The sequence below is a fragment of the Chiloscyllium plagiosum genome, unplaced genomic scaffold (genome assembly GCF_037043375.1).
Source record: "Chiloscyllium plagiosum isolate Xiang-an unplaced genomic scaffold, Cpla_swu_hap1 HiC_scaffold_32, whole genome shotgun sequence".
Lineage (NCBI taxonomy): Eukaryota > Metazoa > Chordata > Chondrichthyes > Orectolobiformes > Hemiscylliidae > Chiloscyllium > Chiloscyllium plagiosum.
The window spans coordinates 38,208,934-38,234,019 of NW_028270170.1; the positions used below are offsets into that span (position 1 = coordinate 38,208,934).

The window sequence follows — 25,086 nt, forward strand, 5'->3', positions numbered from 1 at the left end:
GGTTGGAGGATTTGAGCTACAGGGAGAGGGTGAACAGGCTGAGGCTGTTTTCCCTGGAGCGTCAGAGGCTGAGGGGTGACCTTATAGAGGTTTACAAAATTATGAGGGGCATGGATAGTGTAAATAGGCAAAGTATTTTTCCTGGGGTCAGGGAGTCCAGAACTAGAGGGCATAGGTTTAGGGTGAGAGGGGAAAGATAAGAAAGAGACCCATGGGGCAACTTTTTCACACAGGGTGGTATGTGTATGTAATGATCTGCCAGACGAAGTGGTGGCGGCTGGTACAATTGCAACATTTAAGAGGCATTTGGATGGGTATATGAATAGGCAGGGTTTGGAGGGATATGGGCCAGGTGCTGGCAGGTCGGACTAGATTGGATTGGGATATCTGGTTGGCATGGACGAGTTGGATCGAAGGGTCTGTTTCCATGCTGTACAGCTCTATGAAATGGGAGGAGAGCACTTACTAGGGTGGAAAAAGGTTTTAAAAATTAATTTGCAACTTTTAATTGCTGGCTGAATTAAAATGGCTATACATTTTCCATTCCTTGCTGCTATGAAAGTGAAAGGTGATCAAGGTTTGTGAGATGATTTGTAGCTCGGGTGCTCGTTGTTGTGGTTCTGTTCGCCGAGCTGGGAATTTGTGTTGCAGACGTTTCGTCCCCTGTCTAGGTGACATCCTCAGTGCTTGGGAGCCTCCTGTGAAGCGCTTCTGTGATGTTTCCTCCGGCATTTATAGTGATTTGTATCTCCCGCTTCCGGTTGTCAGTTCCAGCTGTCCGCTGCAGTGGCCGGTATATTGGGTCCAGGTCGATGTGCTTATTGATTGAATCTGTGGATGAATGCCATGCCTCTAGGAATTCCCAGGCTGTTCTGTTTGGCTTGTCCTTTAATAGTAGTGCTGTCCCAGTCAAACTCATGTTGTTTGATATCTGAGTGTGTGACTACTAAGGATAGCTGGTCGTGTCGTTTTGTGGCGAGTTGGTGTTCACGGATGCGGATCATTAGCTGTCTTCCTGTTTGTCCTATGTAGTGTTTTGTGCAGTCCTTGCATGGAATTTTGTACACTACATTGGTTTTGCTCATGCTGGGTATCGGGTCCTTTGTCCTGGTGAGTTGTTGTCTGAAAGTGGCTGTTCTTCGAGGAGAAAGTGAGGGCTGCAGATGCTGGAGATCAGAGCTGAAAATGTGTTGCTGGAAAAGCGCAGCAGGTCAGGCAGCATCCAAGGAACAGGAGAATCGAAGTTTCGAGCATAAGCCCTTCTTCAGGAAAGGCTTATGCCCGAAACGAGAGTGGCTGTTGGTTTGTGTGCTGTTATGAGTCCTATTGGTCGCAGTAGTCTGGCTGTCAGTTCAGAAATGCTCTTGATGTATGGTAGTGTGGCTAGTCCTTTGGGTTGCGATAACGGAATGAGGACATGCTGCAATCCAAAGGACTAGCCACACTACCATACATTTGCTAAAGGGATCATAAAAAATGTCTAGCAAATCCAGTGCAGGATTGTGTTGAGAGGAAAAATACATCTTCTGAAACCATGAGACATTGTAAATTCCAACAACAGGTATCATACGGCACTGTGGCACAGTGGTTAGCACTGCTGCCTCACAGCGCCAGAGACCTGGGTTCAATCCCGCCTCAGGCGACTGACTGTGTGGAGTTTGCACATTCTCCCCGTGTCTGCGTGGGTTTCCTCCGGGTGCTCCGGTTTCCTCCCACAGTCCAAAGAAGTGCAGGTTACGTGAATTGGCCATGCTAAATTGCCCGTAGTGTTAGGTAAGGGGTATGGGTGGGTTGCACTTCTGCGGGGCGGTGTGGACTTGTTGGGCCGAAGGGCCTGTTTCCACACTGTAAGTAATCTAATCTAATCTAATCTAATCTAATCAAAGTGCCTCTAGTAATAGTAAAATAGTAAAACTTGAATAGTAAAATTCCCTAATGATGGCAGAGTACTAAAGGGCGAGTACCAAAATCAAGGTGAAACAAAAACTGAATTTCAGTTTGATTAAACTGCTAAGTCATTTCTGGAGGTAAGCGATTGAGAATCAGTCAGAATGAAAATGTTACACCATAGCCCAACCACATAACAACTTGGAAACTGTTGAGCAGATTGTCACTTTGATCAGATGCAGTAAAAGTGAACAATCAAATACATTAATGTAACTGCAGACATTTTATGTATAACTGGAAAAGCAGGCATCAGTCCCAGAGGGCAACAGTACCCCAGCAATGGAAATGGATGATTTATAACTGTTAGCATGGCAACGATACACTGGGAATTAAAACCCCATCATATCAGCAATTAGATACCAGTCAGTCAATAACAGTTGTGCACACCCATTATAGGAAACTTATATGATATAAAGACTATGTATGCAATGGTTGTATAGAGGCTAGAGTTAATATACTGTTTTGATAATGAGTTAAATTTTCTTTGTTACTATGTATATTAATTAACTTGTGCAATTTGTAACTGAAAGTATTAGTGTATGGATTTTGTTGTGTAAAAGGGGATGTTTAGATAAATGCCATTGAACTTGATGTATTGGCTGACTTGCCATTGTGATTTGACCTCTTACTTGAGCTGTAAACGCCGTTGTGTGCAATCTGGCAGCCATTACAAACATAGAATCATAGAATCCCTAAAGTGCAGATAGAGGCCTTACAGCCCATTGAGTCTGCACCAACCCTCCGAAGACCATTCCATTCAGACACTAGGAGAACTTGCAAACTCCACACAGGCAGTCACCCCAGGCTGGAATCAAACGTGGGTTCTGGCTCCTTTAAAGCATGGTAATTCCTAAAGATACTTTACCTGAAATGCGAAAACTGTGGTTAAATAAATTAAACCTTTAAACCTTTAAACTCAAAGAGGAAACATAGGGTGTTGGTTTAGTACTTCCTTGGGCAAGGTCTTCCTGCTAATTTCTGCTGATGAGTACCCATTTTGAGTTTAAGTATATTTTACTCTGATGGGAAGAATACTTGCTGTGTTATTTTTAACTTTGGTGCCTACTTTCTCGGGTTTACACAACCCTGCAGAATTAGTATTTGCAATTTTATTAGTTATTCCATTAGCTCAGTGAGTTATTTTGAGGGGATCAAATATTTGCATATGAATCATCAATGAGTGTTTTAAATTCTGGAGAGTTGTTGCTTTATCTAAAACTTTAATGGTGTTTGTTTGACAGTCTCGGGTTATAGTGCAGCAGCAAGGAGAACGAAACTTCCACTCCTTTTATCAGGTTAGTATCAACAAATAAATACATGATTCATAACCTGATCAGATCATTCAAGTCCTTGTGAAATGTTTGATTCTGGGGGCAGACGGAGCCTTAGCTTAAAGTATAATTTAAGGGGTGATACCTCTGACACTGCAGTGTTCCCTCATTACAGTGCTTTTGGCGTCAGCCTAGATCAAGTATTTATAGGCAAAAAGTCTGGCTGATTACTTGTCCATCGATGTACCCAGAAATGTGAAGCCATGTGTTGGGTCCCAATGTGCTGCTGTTGAGGCCAGCCTCCTTCTCACAGACTGGGCATGAAGACCTGTGATCTTCTAGTATAAGGCTGGGTGTTTGGTGGCCATTGGAGGATTTGCCCATTGCTGACATGGGAGTAAAAGTCTCTTCTTCCAGTGATGCTAATGCTTCAGGTCCTGATAAAGAAAGAGGCTGTACAGAACTGCTGGAAGCCCCAGGGTGGTCTGACTGGTCATTTCAATCAATAAACTTTAAACGTGCACTGACCCTAATAAAATTAGCAAGTACTCTTTTTAGTAAAATGGTTCTTGTGGCACAGTCGTAATGTCCTTGCCTGTGAACCAGAAGGTCTACATTCAAGTCCCACCTGCTTCAGAAATATGTCATCACATACCTGAGCAGGTTGATGAAAAATACCTATTTTGGTATGCCAGACAGTGTACTGTACTAGTTGTGTTATCACTAGTTGTGCAAAGCTTTTGTTTCAGGAGTATTGGGAATGTCACAACAGTCAAACCAACGTGGAAGAGACTAACCAAACTAGGGAATGAGGGTATTTGCAAATAGCCTCTGCAGGTTATTGGCCTCACCAAAACCATTTCTGCATGATAGAAATAATATTTGATACTGGTATAACTGCTTCTTATGTGCTTTGATTTGAAAATGATGTGTTCATATTTTAGTTACTGTTGGGTGGTCCTGAGAAATTGCTACGAACCTTGCACATTCAGAAAGATCCAACTGCCTACAACTTCATCAAGGCCGGTGGAGTACTGAAGGTAAGGCTATAGTGTGTGACTAGAGAGAGAAATCAAGCAACTTTTTTTTTTGCTTCCTAGCGATTATGCAACAACTGGAATATAATACCAGTTAAAAACTATTTTTCCAAAATGTGGAACTGGAAATTTGCTGTTTATTCCATGCATCCTTCCCATCCCTCTAGAAACATTTCTGTCAATGGGAATTGGAATGAATCAATACTTCCTTCTTTTAAAGACCACTGCCTCTGAAAAGGCACTTCCTTGCCCTATGCTGGGATTTTTGGCTGGCTAGGAATGAGGTGGGAAAGAGACATCTGGTAGGTTACATTACAGCTGAGCACAGTTCCATGCCTCTGTTCGTGTATGCACCTTCACTCGAGGAGTCTGTGGGTTGAGACCAGGAGCGGAAACACAGGTTAACTGTATCCTCCCTGAACCAGAGATTTTTTTTCTATGATTTGCAACAAGATGTACAAACCTGACTCAGATGAAGTACCTGAGAAGCTAGGGCCATTTAGTCTCTGTAATGGCTAAATGAGCTCACTAATTCCTTTGCAGAATCTATGGATTAGTTGTAAATGTAAGTGCATTGGGAAATATTGAATGAAAATTATTTTGTGTAATCAATAATATAGAGTCTGTTCGCACTGATTGTGAAATGCTTTCCTAAAGTTTAATTATCCTTTTGCACACAGTCTGCTATAAACGATGCTGCAGAATTTAAAGCAGTTGCAGATGCAATGAAAGTGATTGGTTTCACTCCTGAAGAGATTCAGACGGTCTACAAAATTCTGGCCACTATTCTGCACCTGGTAGGTTCTCTGTTTCTGCAGTGAGTGAAAACACACCTTTTCAATAAATGGAGATTACTGTACAATCATATCCAAGTATGTTCAAGCTGACCTGCTTGGAATATTGCACCATAATATAAATGAATGCAAAGTATTTTCTGGATGAGAGTAAAGCAAACATAGTCATATAGCACTGAAACAGACCCTTTGGTCAAGCTCGTCCATGCCGACCAGGTATCCCAAACTAAACTAGTCCCATTAGCCTGCCTTTGGTCTGTAGCCCTCCAAATCTTTCCTATTCATGTACATGTCCAAATGTCTTTTAAGTGTTGTAACCGAGCCCGCCTCTATCACTCCCTCTGACAGTTCATTCCATATATGCACGACTGTGTGTAAAAACGTTGCCCCTTAAGTACCTTTTAAATCTTTTCCCTCTCATTTTAGACCTATGTTGTCTAGTTTTGATCTCCCCTATCCTTGGAAAAAGACCTTGGTTGGCTATTCACCCAATCCATGCCCCTCAAGGTTTTATAAAACCTCTGTAAGGTCACCCCTCAGCCTTTGACGCTCCAGGGAAAATTGTCTCAGCTTATCCAGCTTCTCCTTATAACACAAACTCATCAGTCCGGGCAGCATCCTTTGTGATTTTGTTTCTGCACCCTTTCTAGTTTGAAAACATTCTTCCTATAACACTGCGACCAGAATTGTACACAATATTCCAAATGAGGCATTACCAATGTCTTGTAAAGCCACAACATGTCCTAACTGCTATACTCAATGTACTGACCAATGAAGGAAAGCATGCCGACTGCCACTCCAGCACCCTCTCTGCATGTGATGTCACTTTCAAAGAACTATGCCCTTCTATCCCTAGGTCCAACTGTTCAACAACACTCCCCAGGTCCCTTCCATTAACTGTATAAGAAATGAGATGTGCAGCAGATGAGACTTGGTGGAAGTATAAACTTTATTTATCCCTTATTCCATGAGAGGAGTACATAACCAGGTTAAAGGATATTAATTTACAAACCTCTTTCGATCTTGTGGTTCAACTGTTTGGATATCTTGCTAACTTTGCTGACTCGCTTCAGCATAGGAGGCTTAAAATCTATCTCTTCAACCACTCTCTTGGTCATCTCAATTATTGCTACAATAATGTGGAGCAAGAGTAGTCCATTTGGCCCTTTCACCCTGCTATTTAATACCTTCCTGGATAATCTGTGTCACCCAACCTTCCTGAACAATCCATGTTATCTGTTCATTCCATTAAGATCTGGACATCCTTGGATCTCCATGTCAATGTGCTCACTGACTGGACCATCTACCGTTCTCTGCAGGGGCGAATATCAAAGGCCTAGATCCTTTTTCAGTGAAGAAATTCTCATCATCATGGGTCTAAATGTTTGACCCCTTTCCTATGATTCAGACACCTGCTTCTACACTTCCCAGTCTGAGGAAGCATCTGCCAAGAAAGTCATTTATGAATTTGAGTTCAGTGAAGACACTTCTCATTGTGTAACAATTCAGCAAATATGGGCCTCATCTATTAGATTTTCTATAGAGAGCAATTTACTTATTCTGTACGTGAGTTTAGTGAACGTAGTTGCGGGTATGTTTGCCAAGCTGAGAAGTTGATTTACAGATGTTTCATCCCCTGTCTCGGTGACATCCTCGGTGCTTTGGAGCTTCCTGTGAAGCGCTGCTGTACTGTGTCTTCTGGAATATTTGGTTCTGTTCCAGCTGCTGGTTCTGGTTGTTCATTGTCGTGGCCGGTTTATTGGGTCTGGGTCCATGTGTTTGTTGATGGAGTCCATGGATGAGTGCCACCCTTCTAGAAGTTCTCTAGCTGCCCTCAGTTTAACTTGTCCTATGGTTGTTTTGTTATCCCAGTTGAATTTGTGGTCTTTGTCATCTGTATGTATGGTGTTCATGGATGCGGATTGCTAGTTGTCTGCCTGATTGCCCTATGCAGTGTTTCATGCAGTTTATTTACATTGCAATGTTAATTTACATTGAACCTTGTAAATTATGTTTGTCTTGCACATGGTGTGTATAAAGTCTTTTGTCCTGGTGAGTTGTTGTCTGAGCCTGGCTGTCACAAACCTGAGTGGTCAGAGGAGTCTGGCTGTCAATTCCGACGTATTTTTTATTTAAGGCAGCGTGGCTAGTGAGTTAAGCCATGTTATGTCCTTGTCTTGTTGTTTGTTAGGCATCTGTGGATGAAGTTGCGGAGATATCCATTCTTGACAAATACTCTGTTGAGGTGGTGTTCTTCCCTTCATAGGTTGGGTGCTGAAGTGTGTTGTCGTCCTTTTGAACAGGGTTCTGATGCAGCTTCTCTTTTTTGTGTTCAGGTGGTTGCTGTTGTAGTTCAGGATCTGGTGCATGTATGTGGCTTTCCTGTACAGTTTTGTGGTGCATTCACCGTTCTGTGTTCTTTGTACCAGAACATGCAGGAATGGGAGTTGGTTGTTTCCTCTCCTGTAAATCTTATCCCTGTGAGTATGGTATTGATAAAATGATGTGTGCTCACGATTTCTGCTTTCTTAATAACAAAAGTGTTATCAATGTTTGGGTAATTTTGTGGGAGGGCTGTGTATCCCAGTTTTTGCATCACTGCTTCTGCTATGAGGCCAGAGATGTATGAGCTCCTAGGTGTCCCATTGATTTGTTCATCTATCTGGTGGCTGATGAAGGAGCAGCACTCCGAAAGCTAGTGTGCTTCCAATTAAACCTGTTGGACTATAACCTGGTGTTGTGTGATTTTTAACTATGAAAATACTTAATTTTAATGATGTGTTGAAATTAATCTTGAATAAGATCAGACTGAATCTGAATGTCCACCTCATCCAGGCGGCACGGTGGCTCAGTGGTTAGCACTGCTGCCTCACAGCACCAGATTCCCAGGTTTGATTCCAGCCTTGGGCGACTGTCCGTGTGTTGTTTGCATATTCTCCCTGTGTCTGCGTGGGTTTCCTCCGGGTGCTCCGGCTTCCTCCTATTGTCCAAAGTTGTGCAGGTCAGGTGAATTGGCCATGTTAAATTGCCCATAGTGTTAGGGGCATTAGTCAGAGAGAAATGGGTCTGGGTAGGTTACTCTTTGGAGGGTCAGTGTGGAGTTGTTGGGCTAAAGGGCCTGTTTCCACACTGTAGGGAATCTAATCTAATCTAATCATCCATGGTCACTGGCATAAAGAGTTATAGAGAACAGACCGGAAAGTAGAGTTGAGGCTGAGATAAGATCAGTTATGATTGTATCAAATGGCAGAGCAGGCTCAAGGGGCAATATTGCCTCCTCCTGCTCCTCATTCTTGTATTCGGTTCACTAATGCCTGGGTGCTGTTTGTCTATGCAGGTATCATTGTCACACAGCACCATCTACTGGCCACATTTCTATATAACTTACGATTCCATAATTAAAGCCAGCTTTATACTCCTCCCATACTGCCAGTTGCAGAGTTTGAATGCCCATCGTGAGAGATTACAGAATATTTACAAGACTGATATATGTGTAACTGAATATTTGCACTCCAAGTTTTCTTTCACTACTCTATGCTTTCATGCCTTAATACCATATTGTGACTAAAATTTGCCCCGAATTACAATTTAGACTGCATTAACTGTGGTGCATTTGACATGGCTGTGTTATTTCCTTTTAAAGATGTAAACATAGTAAAAGTCGAAAATTGTGTTAGTGAACAGCGAAGGATTTAATTTATTGAAAACTGAACTAGTCCATTCCCACACTGTCTTCTAGTTGGTGGTATTGACCTGGTGAGGTAGCTTAATGCTGATCTTAGAGTAGCAACTTAGCAGTTGAGAATAGAAATCCACAATATTTTCAGCATACAATTTTGGAAGGCATTGGCATTGGCTTTGTGCTATTGTCAGTAGACTGTTAATCCAGAAACTCGGGTAATGATCTGGGCACCTGGGTTTAAATTTGGCCATAATGTTGTGAAATTTGAACTTAATAAAAAAAAGTCTGGAATTAAGAGTACACTGATAACAATTAAACCATCGATTGTGTGATTATGCTGTCATTTTAACAAGGTTATTTTGTCCTTGTTTTCTTTCAAGAAGTCATAAAGGCAGAGGTGCTGAAATATCTGGGAAAGAGCTTATTTTGACAAATGGCTGGGGAGTAGCCATAATGAGTTTTGAAAAGATTTGTAGCTCAGGTTGAGGTTCTGGATGTGGGTTTGCTCGCTGAGCTGGGAGGTTCATTTCCAGATGCTTCGTCATCCTACTAGGTAACATCTTCAGTGGGCCTCAGGTGAAGCACTGTACATGATTCCTGCTTTCTATTTATATGTTTGGGTTTCTTTGTGTCATGTCATTGTCATGGTGATGTCATTTCCGGTGGTGATGTCATTTCCTGTTCTGTTTCTCAGGGGGTGGTAGATGGGGTCTAACTCGATGTGTTTGTTGATAGTTCCGATTGGAATGCCATGCTTCTAGGAATTCTCATGCATATCTCTGTTTGACTTGTCCTAAGATGGATGTGTTGTCCCACTCGAAGTGGCATCCTTCCTTATCTGTATGTAAGGATACTCGTGAGAGAGGGTCATGTCGTTTTGTGGCTAGTTGGTGTTCATGTATACTGGTGGCTAGTTTTCTGCCTGTTTGTGGTGTGGCCAGTTCTCGCAGTTCAGGTTTTTTTCTAGTTTTGTTTAGCTGTAACAGTCATGAGCTGCTACAGTAAAGAAAGGTTCAAAGCTTCAGCAGATGGTTCCTGGCTGGCTTTCTCTCTGAAATCTCTTTGAAAGTTGTTTCCTCATGCATTTGAATTTACCTTTTTGCCAAGGGATATGTTTATTGGACGTTGTGGGAATTGAAATAGCTGCTTAGTTAAGTTGCTGTGTTGAGTTGGTTGGGGTTTCAAATAGTTAAGTTATTCTTTATTCTGTTTTCTTTTGTTCATGTTTCAATTGTAGTGTTAAATTCTGTTTGCTTCAAGCCAAGTGGTTTAATCAGCTGCATCACTCCTGGAATATCCATTTCACATTCTGCCTTTAAAATAAGAAAAGTTAAGGTCTGTGCTACCTTAAAATATTTTGAGGGGGTCTGGCCTAGCCCATAACAATTGTCAGAAAAACAAAAGTCTGATTCACTAATGTCCTTTAGAGAAGGAAATCGGCTGTCCTTACCTAGCCTAGTCTACATGTGACTCCGGACTCTCTCAGTGCAGTTGACTCTTAACTGGCCTCTGGACAATGAGGGGTGGGCAATAAATGTTGGAGAAGACTGTGATACCCACTTCCAGTAAATGCATAAGAAAAAAAAAGCCTCTTAAGCTTGGTCCACCATTAATCCGCTTTTCAATTCAATTATTTATCCACTTTGGTTTCATGTTCTTTAATACCCTTGCTCGACAAAAATCAATTGAAGTTATGAAGTAGAGCTCCAACCAGTGGTCTAGAAGTTATGACCAGCAAAGTAGCTATTCCTTTGCTGGGAAAATGAAAGGTTTGTTTTCCTGCCACTGGTCAGTTTTACTTTGATTCCAGTGTGTGATTGTTCCTTAATACCTCACAGCATGTTGGCCATTATCTTCCACAATCAAAGAATCAACAAACAATAATCCTCACTAAGGGGAAGGGTGTGACCACAAAATCACACTAAATTTAATGAAAAGGTTGCAATAGACATCTCATCTAATTTCTTGCTTTGCGTCCTTATTTAAACTTAGAATATCTTCAAAATCTTCATTTTTTTTTCAGTTGTTTATCCCCCAAACTTTGCATCACCTTGCCCTTGGCAGATCTTAACTATGGAATTTATTGATCACTTCATTCCATTGAAACGTGGTTACAGACAAACACCTTTTACTGTTTTACATATTACAAGTTACATTAGGTAAGGCTTAATTTTAGAGAAGCTGAATTTCTGTAGAATAATTCTCCTCAGCTGGTGAATCAGTTGCTATGGATTCTATTTAGCCTAAATTAAGGGAGAGAGAAAGTCAGTGCTGCTTTGTACATGTCTGTTTCTGATGTCAGTCTAGCCACCTCTGCCAGAAGAAATTGTGGGTGGACAACAAGATTGAACTTGGTTGTAAAGTTCTTTACAGCCAAATAATCAACTGATACTCATCGGGGAGGTGTTCAGACACTGTTTTGACTGTATCAGTTTACAGAGCGATAGAAATTTCAAAACAAAGGAAGCAATTGCCTGGGTTTAAAAGGTATTTAAAAGGGTTCTCACAGTTGGGATCTTTTGTCCATATGAGTTGGATAACAGACATTTATCTCTGTCTGTCTAATGCTTAATATAAATATTGTGTGCAATTTGGTTCCATTTTATAAGAAGCTTATAAGAAAGTGCCAAAGGATCTACAGGTAAAAATTCTGAAGTCAGAAGTTGTAGTAATTCAGAAAGGCTGAAGAGTCTGTAACCTTTTTTGCCAGAAAGAAGATTAGGTATGTGGGGTGGGGGGGGCGGGTTGGTGGTGGTGGTTGTGGGACAGAGGGTTGCAGCGGAGGGGATGGGTGAAGACCTGATTTGCTACATTTCAAAAGTACTTCAAAACTAAAGACGACATTTTCACTAATGGGGAAATCCACCACCATCAGTCCTAAATATGAGATGTGACTATTAAATCTAACACACTGTTTAGGAGAAAACTCTTTTACCTGGACAGTGCTTACAGTATGGAACTTTACTGTCTCAAGGAGGAAATTAAGCAAAGGGTGTAGATCCACTCATGGGGAAACTAATCCAGAAGGAAAGAAAACACTCAAAGTGGAAAGTGGTACAGGTTGGTCTGACTTGTCTACTTCAAAATGGAGCTCCCACAATAACAATTATTTCCAAATTGTTCTGCTTTTGTTTTAGCCTTTGGTGAAAAAGCACGGTGAGGCAGGAAAAAATAGTGAGATGTTCCAATATGGTCAGATGAAGTAGGAAAGGAGAGAGTTCCTGTGGAGCATAAACACCAACATAAAGCTGATGAGTCACAGGCCTGGTTTCTAGGCTGTAAATTCTGTATAATTTTAGGTGCTGTCCACTTATGTGAGGCACCAGAGATTGAGAATTAAATTCAAATATTTTGAATTCAAGAGAGCAGGGAAAAGGGAGAACACATTTTGAAATGGACTGAAAGTTGGGTAAATGCCTCAAGCTTGAAATCGGAATTCTTAAAGTAAATTGCTATTTTGAAAAGGTCAGCTTTGCATAATTTTATGTCCGTTAACACAATGTCTATTTTAATAGAGATTCTCTGTATTTATACAGTTGAATTTGGTGCACCCATTAAAAATTGTGGAGACTTGTGAAAATAATTCCATTGCCAGGGGATTGGGCAAACAGCATGAGTTGCAAAATCCAATTGTCATAGGATTGAATGTAACACAAAGAATAAGTTGCATGATGGTTGCTTTTTTGAATTGTGAAACGAAAATGAAATAGATTACATTTTCATTTGTAGTGAATTGTCCTGGTACACACAGCTTTGCAGTAGATTTCATGTTTAGCAATAGATCATCTCGCTTTAGCCAGTTTAAATGTGCAACACAGGAAGTGAGCTGGTGTTTGCAAAGATGTCACTTTAATGATGATTTATGTGAAGGTGTAGTGCTGATATGATTGTGTCACTGTTATTTCTGTTCATGAGCTGTACAACTCCTGCGGCTTGCTGATAGGTTCCCCCTTTGTATTGTCTTTGGTGTTGCAAGGTATCGGAAGACTGTTACTTGACATCAGTCCAATGACTCCTTGAGAGATGTTAGTTTCATAGTAGTTCAGTGAGCTACTTGTATTTGACACTGTATATAGATATGAAGCAGCCTGCAAGTCCCACACTTCCCACAGGATTTAGTGGCACTGATATATTTCCTTTATTGTTGCTGTTGGCTGTGAGATCCAGAGATTAAACCCTTTTATTCTAATAATAAAGAAAAAAATAAAGAATGACTTTAGATTAATAACAGCACCGTTCACACAATATTATATAGTCAATGTAGTGTCATCACTGTTTTGATATAGGAAGTGCAGCAGCCAATTGTGCACAGCAAGGTTCAATAAACATCACTATGATAATGGCCTGCTTTAATGCTTTTGTCTTAATAAGAAATACTGGTTAGATCATGGGGCACAACTTCCCTGTTCTTAGCACAATCTAGCTGTACTGGCACACAACAGTTATCTTAGAAACAGAGAATCCCCAGAGTGTGGAAGCAGGCCATTCAGACCGTCAAATCCACACCAACTCCCTGAAGAGTATCCCACCCAGACCTGTGCCTACACTATCCCTGTAACTGTGCATTCCCCATGGCTAATCCACCTAGCCTACATATCCATGGACACTACAGGCAATTTAGCATGGCCAGTCTGCCTAACCTGCACATCTTTGGACTGTGGGAGGAAACTGGAGCACCCAGCAGAAACCCACGCAGACAGAGGGAGAATGTGCAACGTCTACACAGAGTCATCCACTGGTGGGATCATACCCTTGCCCCTTGCGCTGTAAGGCAGCAATGATAACTACTGAGCCACCATGCTGACCCAAATAGTGCTAAGGGTCTCCAGTAGGGCATTTGACAGGGTTTGTATTCCATTGTTTTTGCCATTCTTAGAAAGTCATGTTATCATTTATATTTGGAGATATGAGTGAATTTCTTTTTTATAAATTGATAAAGTGAGTATAGACTAGCCACCTGCTACATGAGTTTGCATTTATATAGTTTATTTAAGACAGTAATGTCGAGCGTCGTATCCTGTATTTTATCTCTCTGGAAGAAGAGACCATCTTTGAAGTCAACCAAGCTGCTTTGGAAAGGGCAGAGCATCTGTGGTCAAGTTCTGGCACTCCCCACAAACATCAGACATTGCATTTTTGAGGAACCTGAAGACAAATGTCATAAAACTGGACCACAGGGCTGCTTTTGATTCAGTGTAGTACACTGTAATACAGTGTAGTACATTTTTCCTCCGCTTTGAACTCTGGTCTTAAAAGTTACTAAAACACTGCTTTGCCACAAACTATTTGGTATTCGGTGGGACAGTGCTGTTTCTCTGCCAGGGACCCAGGTTTGATTGCACGCTCGGGTAACTATATATGTGGATTTTGCATATTCTCTCCGTGTCTGTGTAGGTTTCCTCTGGGTGCTTCAGTTTCCTCCCAGAGTCCAAAGATGTGCAGGTTAGGTGGATTGACCATGCTAAATTGTCCCATAGTGTCCAGGATGTGCACGTTAGGTGGGCAATGCAGGTTAGGGTATGTGGATGGGTCTGGGTGGGATGCTCTTCCAAGGAATGGTGTGGACTCGCTGACCAAATGGTCTGTTTCCACACTGTTGGGTCTCTATGATTTCGTCCAGCTTTAGCAAGGGAGAAGCACATTGAGAAGGCTGACCCTCAGACTAACCCAGGGATCAGTGCCAGCCACAATTTTACTTAACAGAAATAAAAATGACCTGTAAACATGAGCTTGCATTTGTATAGTGTATTCAAGGCATTCAAAAATATTCAAGGTGTATTCAATGTCAAGCATCATATCCTTATCATATCTAGTGTCACCTGCTGAATTCCTCCAATATAATATACAGTAGATTTGCCTCCACAATGCCACCCATATGGTTAACCAGAGACTAAAGCATGATTCCAACCTGACATAGTTAGGAGTGACTGTAGGTCAGATCTTGTCTTCCTGGAACATCTGAAGTAAAACAGTAGCAATGATCAAATCCAGAAGCTATCCCCTAACCAAACTTGTAGTTACAGGAGCTAATGAGATGAACAAAATCTTTATCAATATAAAACTATTGCATAACCAATGACAGAGATTGGTATTTACATAACGCACCTTATTGTAGCTGTTGGGAACATTATGATATTTTTATCTGTTGTCATGCCAGCAAATTTAAGAATAATGTTTTGCTTAACAAGTCTCCAAAACGCAGCAGTAAGCAAAATAATTAGTGAAATGTGGATTTTGTTTTTTGAAGGAGGACTGTTGGCTGTGTACAAGGACAGCTCTCCAACTTCCTTTCTATAATTCAAGAGTTTTTCAGGGCCACGTGAATCACCAGAACAGGTGACTGGATAAATCCAATCCCAGAATTAAATCAGGCTTGATAGATCATTTCCTTTCTCTAGTTTTATTTGATGTGGTGTTCATTCACTGAAACCTGAAGCTACAGGTTTTCTTTAACAACAGATCAGAAGTTTATTACACAAAGGACAGAAGTAAGTAAAACGTAAAGCAATTTATCAAGGTTATTATGGGCCAGGCCAGAGCCCCCTCAGGATAGTTCAAGAAAGCAGCCTGGATCCTAACTTTGCTAGTGTTTTAAGCAGGTGTATAGTGGATATTCCAGGAATGATGCAGCTGGCCCAACCACTTAGTTTTAAATAAAACAGAATTTATTTGCAAGATTGCCAAATGAACAAACAATAGAAAACTGAATGTAGAATAATTTAACCTATCCAAAAACACAACAAACTATACCAACTTAAAGATACTATTCCAAATTCCTGCAACAATCCCCATAAACTCCCCTTGGCAAAAAAAATAAAATCAAAGACCGGGTCTTACAGGGGAGATGTCAGAGAGATTCAGCATGGAACACCTTCCACGTAGTTGTTTCTTTGACCAGCAGCCTCAAAACCAATTGACTGCTTGCTTTGAACAGCCAGACTGCTAAAAACCCAACCCAAACCAAACCAGAGAAAAGCTGACCTGGGAGAACTAGCCACTCCCCTTTCATTGTACTCGTGTTCTATTTTAAACTTAAAAGCTTCCTCAAGTAGATCACCCCAGACGTTATGGAGCCTGTGTGTCTTTATCACCTCTGGAAAAAAAACAAAGACAACGTAACCTTGTTAAAGGAGCAGCATCATTACAAGATTTAGAATACCCAGAAAAACAAAGAAAAATCAACCTATTCCCCAATGCCACTATATTAGTGATTCCAAACCAGAGCAATTACTCCTACATATAAAATCTTTAAGTTGGGCTTATGTCACTCTCCCTAGTTTCTATCCTGTGAACTCTGAATTTATTTTTCATGAATATTTGCAAAATCCAGATCTTAGACTTTTGCAGCTTTTAATAATCTATAGATTTCTAACTAAACACTCCTGGTTTGGAAGTTGCACAAACAGAACTTTTCTACTGAGCTAACTCATTACCTTAATTGCTTTGAAATAAACTCCTTTCTAGATGAAACAGGAACTATATTTTCTTTTGATAGTCAGGTCTGCTATGAACTACCTAGTTCATCTTTTCTGACGGTTTGCAGCTAGTTTTCTTAATGAGCTGATAAAGGAGAAGGATCTTGTTTTGCTGCTTTATTTAGATGAAATGTGATGTAACGGTGGTGGGACCAGACTGAAAAGCAACTTGTAGAAGGAATTTGGATGTGTGGTTGGAAGGAGCTGTTGGGGACATCGGGGCCAGAGTTGCACCTCTTTCTGCTCTATGATTCCATGGTTCTTTGTTACTCTGAGCCTTAACATTGTTTTAAAAACATATCAGAAACAAATATAAAATGAAACCAAATGTTCAGGTAGTGATTAAAAGGATAAATTTAGGTGCCTAGGTTTAATAATTCACCATGAATATTGTCCTCTTCAAACTGTTCAGATGCTAATTTATGTTAACCAAAATGGGGACAAAATGTGTCTTGCATACAGCTGACTTCCTCTTTGAGGTTATGATAGAGTAGCAGGTTTCATGGGGTTGGCAGCCAAGGGATATAGACTGAAGATATTTAGTAAAATAGTCAAGGAAGATCAGAATTTTCTTATGTGACAAGTTATAGTATGAAATGCCCTGGCCAAAAGTGTCATAGAAATTGTGGAAATGTTAGAAGAAAATTGGATATGTAGTGAATAGGACAGGAGTCTTGAATTAATAGCTGTTTCAGAGAGCTGGCACAGGCAGAAGGAGCCGTGTGCCTATTTTTGTGCGGCATCTTTCTGTGATTGTGTGAAATTGCTGGTATTAATCATCATCTTCAAAGAGAGGAGGTTACTATGTTCGATGTAGATAATTGGTTAGGAAGATGCTGACAAGAGTTCCGCATCTGAAAGATCAACCTGTTTTCTGTAATTTCAGATACAGATGGAGCTGCTGCATATTTCAGACAATTTCACTTTTTACCAGTGACTTCAGCTTTCCTGGATTTTTGCTTCTATTCATTTTTTGTCTTTGCCTTTAATTTTTATTCCTCTATTTCTTTTCATTCTTTTAATTTTATTTTTACCACTCTAATTAAAAATGTTCCGATCACTTCCTTATCAGTTTTTTCTTTCATTTAGTTTTCATTTATTTTACAATGATTGCCTTTTCCTTTCATGTCCTATTTGCTATTAAAGTTGCTCATTTCCTGCACCTGTACTGCCTGTTCTGCCTCCGTTACTATTCCATTTCATGTGCAATGATCCCCATAATCTCACAAGTACTGTTCCATTCACAGAAAACCAAACCCTTCCCAAACAACCATTCTAAATAAATGAGGCTACACTGATATTTTCGAAAGGAGACACAATAGGAAGTGCTTCTAGGCTAGCATTCTTCTCTTTACATACCAATGATCAGTGTACATCAAAATCTTCACAGATTGTCTTTTCAAATGCTTATAGATTTATTGTGCATTTCCAGCATATTGTTTTAATTTCAACTGTCCAATGCTTTTTTTGCTCTTTTATTTAAATAACCCTTATGTTAAAGTTTAATTAACTAGCTAGTTGTTGCTGCTATTGTTCATGTTGCAGTCTTCCTGATTATTGATCTTTATCAGTGTCTATTTATAAGATGGAAATCTCTTTCTAGAAGTCATTTTAATGAACCAGGGAAATTTATGATGACTTAGTGTGTCCTTTTTGTGTCTTTTTTTAAAAACCCAGGGAAATCTGAAATTTGCAATGGATGGTGACTCGGTTTTCATTGAAAATAGTAAGTTGGTATCCGTGATTGCAGAGCTGCTTTCAACAAAAAGTGATGTTGTGGAGAAGGCCTTAATGTATCGGACTGTAGCTACAGGCCGGGACGTGATTGACAAACAGCACACAGACCAGGAGGCAAGCTATGGACGGGATGCATTTGCCAAGGTAACTGAATTAAAACCAAGCCTGCCGTGCAATAGATGATTGAAGATTTCCCCAAGTCTTTATGACAGCCTAATCACTGGGAAGCATAGTCAGATTTCACATACCTTTATTTTGTAACAGGGTGCTTTAACCAGAACAGTGACAATTTAGAATGTTCAGAACTATGACTTAAACCTATGTTCATTGTTGGTAAGCCTGCTCCAGGTTAGATTTCTATTGTATGTATAAATTAGATTTCCAAGATGCTTCACAGGACTTAACAGCAAAAACTGAACATTGTATTGAAACTGGAGATATTACACCTTGCAGTACCGGTTAGATTTAACCTGGAAAGGAAAATTTTGTTGCCTTGCTTGAAGGTGATTATGGCAGTTGTGGCAGATCCACCTTGTGATAACTAAATCTTTGTTTAACTATGAAGTATACTGCCTTACAATCTTTTTCCATACCATATTGTAAACTGAGTTTGATGCATATGCTTGCATCTCCTCCAAAATCATTATCCCGCTTTATAACTACTGATGACTGCACTAGTATCTGTTTGCAGGATAGGTTTTGTAATTCATTCATGGGATGTGGGCTAATTTCATTTCATCAATTTAGAGTTGATAATAAAAGGGCTTCCCCACTGTAAAGCATATCAGAAGCAGGGAAAAGGTTGACCACACTCTGTTCAGACAGTTCATTTAAAATAAAAGCAGCTTCTAGATGTCTTCAGGGAATACTTCAACATGAAGTGGCTTTCAATGAATCAAGGTTGCAGTTACATTTTGATGATCTGCTTTTAAGGCAGCTATGTAAACATGAGAAAATGCCTTTGAGCTGGCTGTGCGCATCTGAAACAATCGCCTTGAGAAAACAGCTTCTCAATGACTTGTGTATTGACAACAATAATGTACGTTCCCAGGCATTCTATATTTTAAAAGATTCTAAATTGAATTCTTAGCAGTCTAAATCTAAGCATTATTTTTCATGTACACATTTACTTCAATTTGAGAAAGTAAGGGTTTGGTCATTATAAGAAGAATTAAAATTGGACAATCCCTGGAAAGTGCAGACTTGGAAGGTTAGATCTTTTTTATTTTGTTTCATGTCTTTTATTTGTGCCCAAACAATTCATGATAGAATATAATATTGGCTACTGAAAAATAACTGTCATACTTTTATCACTGAATTCATGACATCTTAAAAGAACATTTCACAGTAACTTAGCTATTCCATCTTAAGCATAGTTGTGTTCTCATTCAGTAGACCATGAACTTTAATGTTGGCAATACATAAAGAACATAAATGGGGAAAAAGAAATGATAAATTGCCTTTGACCAGAATGTGGGCATTTGGATTAGTTTGGACTTTGGAAAACTCTTTCTCTTGGGGAGGCAATGGCTTTGTGATATTATAACTAGACTCTTAATTCAGAGACCCAGGTGGAGGTAGTTCTTCGATAACGCAATAATTGCGTTCTTGTTCAACCCCACCCTATAGAAAAATTATGCTTTAGGAACAGCACTTAGTGTTGGTGATGTCATCGTATTATAGCCAACACGTTTTAAAAGTTTGCACTTGAGAAACCGTGTCCCTGATTCATCAATCGCGTTACAGCAAATTCACGTTAACGAAATGCATGTTCTAGCAGAACGAAAGGATGTGATGAAACTTGAAAGGGTTCAGAAAAGATTTACTAGAATGTTGCCAGGGTTGGAGAGTTTGAGCTATAGGGAGAGACTGAATAGGCTGGGGCTATTTTTCTTGGAGCATCGGAGGATGAAGGGTGACCTTTAATGAGGTTTATAAAATCATGAGGGGCATAGATAGGGTGAATAGACTAGGTCTTTTCCTTGGGATGGGAGAGTGAGAACCAGAGGGCATAGGTTTAGGGTGAGAAGAGAAAGATTTAAAAGGGACCTAAAGGGCAACGTTTTCATGCAGAGGGTGTTGCATGTATGGAATGAGGTGCCAGAGGAAGTGGTAGAGGCTGGTACAATTACAACATTAAAAGGCATTTGGATGGGTGTATGAATAAGAAGAGTTTAGAGATATATGAGCCAAGTGTTGGCAAATGGGACTAGATTAATTTAGGACATCTAATCGGCATGGACGAATCGGACCAAAGGGTCTGTTTCGTGCTGTGCATCTGTATGACTCTATGACCTGTAATGTGCTGGGGTCTCTGGTTCGAATCCCTCCATGGAAGATGGCGAAACTTGACTTCAATAAATATGTGGAATTAAGGGCATTCAAGAATCCATTATTGATTGTCAGAGTAAACCCATCTGGTTCACTAATGCCTTTTAGGGAAGGAAGCTGCCATCCTTACCCGGTCTGGCTCACATGTAACTCCAGACCCACAGTAATGTAGCTGATTCTTAAATGCCTTCTGGATAATTACGTATGGGCAATAGATGCTGGCCTGGCCAGTATTGCCCTCATCCTATGAACGAGTAAATTTTAATAAATTGCTTTTCGGCATCTGTATGACCACTATAATGCATGATCATTCCTAGACATTCTTCACTAAAAACAAGTTCCAGAATCACATTTCAGCTGGCTAAATTTGAGTGTTATGTTTCCAGATGCATGTTTAGGGAAATGGTTTTCATGAAAAAAATAAGTCAGAAAGGAAAAGAATCAAAGGTATTTGCCTTATTCTCGAGAGCAAAGAAATAAGAAATTGCATAAATATTTTCTAGAGGAAGGTGAAAATAAGAGAGCAAGTGTATCTAAGGAGGTAGTGATGCCAGTTTTCAAAAGCAGACTAACCATTCTAATTGCATCATGTCCAGATGATTTGCATTGCAGGAAATTGAAAGGGAGTGAGGAAGAGATACTGTAGAGTAGACTGATTATAATTTTCCAAAATTTTTAGTAAATGGGTACTGTTTTGGGATTGAAGACTGGCACTCTGCAGTTTGCAAAGTTGCAAGTTAAAGTGATGTGAAACTAAAATTCACACGCTGATATGTAATGAAAATAGTGATTCTGTTGAAAGAATTGGAGCAAATTGCGCTCAAAGTTTCTAATTTCATTTTAAAAGATATTTGATATGTGCTACTTAAGACATTTGTGCAGTAACTTTGGTATATGATACGAAAGAAAATGTAGAGATATGGCTGAAGACAGAAATTAAAGAGCAGGGTTAAATCAATTTATTGATTTCAGGAATCAAAAGGAATTTAATTTTGTTAATAATAGTTATGCAAGTTATTCGATTTTGGAAATAATTTGGACATTGACACAAAAGGGATTTAATTTTCTTAATAATAGTTATGCAAGTTATGAGGAATCATGCAGGGAGGCAGGAATGGGTTGTCGAGTTGAATGATTGGTGTCAAATGCAATGATGTGAAATTTAAAGCAATAAATTATTAGCAGATAATAAGTGGAAGGAAACCTGCTTTAATATTTGAATAATAGAGGAACAGAGATGTGCAATATGTACATATTTGAAGGAGTTCAGCTAGACAAGGTCTTTGGAAAAGCAAACTGTATTCTATACATAAGGTCACACAACACATGAGCAAGGAAGTGATCTTCCATTTGTACAGGAAAATAACTAGCCATGGTTCAAACATTGAATGGCTGTGGGTATTCATTGCAGAGAGGGTATAAGAACTATGAAACAGGTGCAGTGAAGATTCATTAGCGTAGTACAAGGAATAAAGCATTACAGTTATGGAGAAATTCTCACCAAATTGGGGCTGTGTTCACACAGAAAGGGCCAACTGTATGCATCTCAAGTTTTCAAAATTAAGTTCAGAGATTGTAAATATTGAAAGCCTGTCTCTGAAGTTTCATGAATCTGTAGCAACACTTGTGTTTAAGTTTCTTTATCAAAACCCCATGGCCTATCCTGGGGGGAATTATTGGACAAGGTTTGACCCTGAGTCACAGAAGATATCCGAGCAAGTGACCAAACGTTTTTCAGGAGGGCAAAGACGTAGGAAGTTGGGTGGTTTATGGAAGGATTTCTCGAGCTTACAGCCTCAGGGGTTGAAGATATGACCACTGATGCCAAAGTAGTTTAAAATTGGAGATGCTGAAGAAGCCAGAAGTAAAGAAACAGAGATATACTGGAAGATTGTTTGGGCTGGTTGAGGTTGTAGGGATAAATAACACAGATTTTGCCTTGCTACTCAAACAGTGAAGAATAAGAGTTAGAAGATTTTCTGATACGGTTATTTAGGTCTTGATTGTATCAGAGACTTGTGATATTTATAAAGGCATTTGTCTCTGGTAATACTAGTCCATGTTAGGTTAAAGTGAAGCAAAAGAAAAAGTTCTACAACCCTGAGCTCTGAACACAAATCCATGTTCATGTGAAACACGCAGTGTCTGGGGCTTTGGAACTATCCAACCAAGAGATTAAGAGTTTTGATCACGTAGTGGATGATCTAATAAATTTGCTAACATTTCTTGTGACATAAGAGAGAAACCATTAAGGAAGTTCTGCTGGTCTGGTTACTACAAAGCTTCAGTTTTGAAACGCTTTTGAAGTGGTGTAATTATGCAACTCAGTTGTAGAAGCATAAAATATGGTGAATTACCACAAGGCAGTTATGGATCAGAAATAAGTGCTGGCTTTCCAGAGCCACAATATCCTAGGAATAAATTCATTGAAATGAAGAAAGGAAGGAAATACCTTGGAAGTAGTAGTTACAGATGCACTGTAACTAATCTGAATGGCACTCAATTCTATTATACTTCCTATGAATCATTTTGAGTTGACATGGTGAAACCATTGATTTAGATTGTTCTGAATGTTGTTACTTAACAAATAATTGTTAACATCAGTTTAATTGGTGTTTCAATGCTTGTTCACAAATTGCAGGCAATATATGATCGGCTTTTCTGCTGGATTGTCAACCGAATTAATGACATCATTGAAGTTAAGAATTATGATGCCAAAATCCATGGGAAGAACACTGTTATCGGTGTCCTGGATATCTATGGCTTTGAGATCTTTGACAACAACAGGTATGCAATTAAAGGAGCAGTGTGAGAGAAAATTGGGGTGAACTTCAGGCATCAGCAAATCTGGACAAGGGGTGAGCAAAACAAATCCTCCTGCATCGTATTAGCCAGCAATCCTGATGCTGAGCATCCATTTGTATGGATTTCAAAGGGGAGTGGCATTGGATTTAGCTATGATGCCTATTAACACTGTCTTGTCTAACGTATGAGAAATGGATATTTTGGATAAGCTATTAGAGTACTCCTGGTGCCAATGGAAACTGTGTCAGAGAAAACTTGGAACATAAGGGATACCATTTGAGAAGGTAGGAGGTGGCAAAGAAAGAAAACATATAGAGAAGTTCTGTAATTGCAGCCACATGGGAAGATTTCTGATCACGTGCATGACTAAAGTTTATAGTGGAACATACCTGAACCATATACTATAGTCTTTGTTCTGTAGGAACTAGTATTTCAGCCGTCATCTGTGGTTGAAACAATATAGAGGCTAAATTGGTGATCCTTGCTTACAAACAGCACAAATTGCAGAATCCGAGCTGTATTGTTTCAGGCCCTCACTCCAACTGACAATATCAACAGGTTTGTGAGAAAATAAGTAGAATAAGGCAGTAGAGCATTCACAGAAGAAATTGAAGTTTTCAATTAGTGCAGTGTGTTTCCCTCCCCATCCCCAAGTTGGCTGTGCCCCATATTAGATATTTATTGCATCTAAATGATGTGCATACATGTTGGAATTGGTGTTTCTAGGCAATACATTCATTAAAAATTCTACAAAATAACTGTAGTCCACCTTTGATTGCTAGTAGTCCGAATCATTGCATAAATCACTCACAGCCTAAAACATTGCTGCAACTTTCTAATAGTACTTTGGCTTGAGTACTATACTCATGAAGCCAATTGAATTGTTAATCAGAGCAAAATAGACAAACACTAAATTTATTTCATTGAGCCGTGCTAACTGAGACATCATCGACTGTGCATCAACACCAATCAGTGTGAAGGAAGTATTGACATTACATGGTACCAAAGATGTGATGAACACCGTCAATGCCATGAGAACAGTTAGGCACTGGAGCTGCCAAGGTGATACCAAGCAATTGTGGGTGCCAGCTGATGCCTTTATGAAATGGTCAGACCTGCTAACCTTTTGATTTGGTAGTGTTGATGGTGTATTTATGTTTGAAAGAATGAGGCATTCATCTGTAAAATAACTGAAATGGTGGAATTTGGACTAATCTACTTGGCAATTGATGGTTAACATTTCCAGGCTGCAATAAAGAACACGTTTGTCTCTGTATGGTCAGTAACTGGTGGGGCAGCGGGAAATTTTTCCTACAGCTGCTTAATCTAGATGTGAACCTGCTACAATCTGGATGACTTTGTTCAAAAACAGTGTAGGAGACCTTATTTCTGTTTCCAAGTGAAAGATTCATTTGGTGATGGCTTGCTCCTTTTGGTGCTTGCTTTTTCTCCATCTTAGTATTTCAGTTAGTCATCTGACTCCACAGAGTCTCGGTAAATACTTGTGTAGGTAAAGGGAATGAAGGCATGAAAGCTAAACCTGCAGATGAGACAAAGATATTTGGGGAAACACATTGGGACCATTCAGACAAATATAAATACATTGAGTAAATGGACAAAAAGCTTGCAGATAGAGTGTAACCCAGACAAATGTGAAGCAAACAATTGCTTAAATAGAGAATGACTACGTATTTCTGACGTGCAGAGGGATTTTGGTGATCTGGTGCACAGGTTCCAAATAGTTAGTAAGCAGGTACAGCAAATAATTAAGGTGGCCAATGCAGCACCATCTTTTTATTACAAGAAAAATTGAACATTTTAAAGACAAGATTTTAGGCATTGGTTATATTGGGCATTGGTGAGACCGTAAATTTCATAGTGTGTGTTTTGGTCTCCTTATTTAAGCAAGGATGGAAATACACTAGAGGTAGTTCAGAGCAGGTTTGCTAGATTAATACTTGGAATGAGCAGGCTGACTTATGAGGAAAATTTGGACAGGCTAGGCTT

The 25,086-nt window shown here is 39.7% G+C and overlaps 1 protein-coding gene across 1 annotated transcript in view; it reads left to right on the plus strand.

Moving 5' to 3' along the window:
- Positions 1–25,086, plus strand: part of LOC122540010 (unconventional myosin-Id) — a 533,316-nt gene that overhangs the window by 98,846 nt on the left and 409,384 nt on the right. The window contains exons 5-9 of the mRNA XM_043675298.2: positions 3,189–3,242; positions 4,163–4,258; positions 4,936–5,052; positions 17,884–18,087; positions 22,916–23,061. Of these exons, the coding sequence (XP_043531233.2) occupies positions 3,189–3,242; positions 4,163–4,258; positions 4,936–5,052; positions 17,884–18,087; positions 22,916–23,061 (617 nt within the window). The remainder of the gene's footprint in view (positions 1–3,188; positions 3,243–4,162; positions 4,259–4,935; positions 5,053–17,883; positions 18,088–22,915; positions 23,062–25,086) is intronic.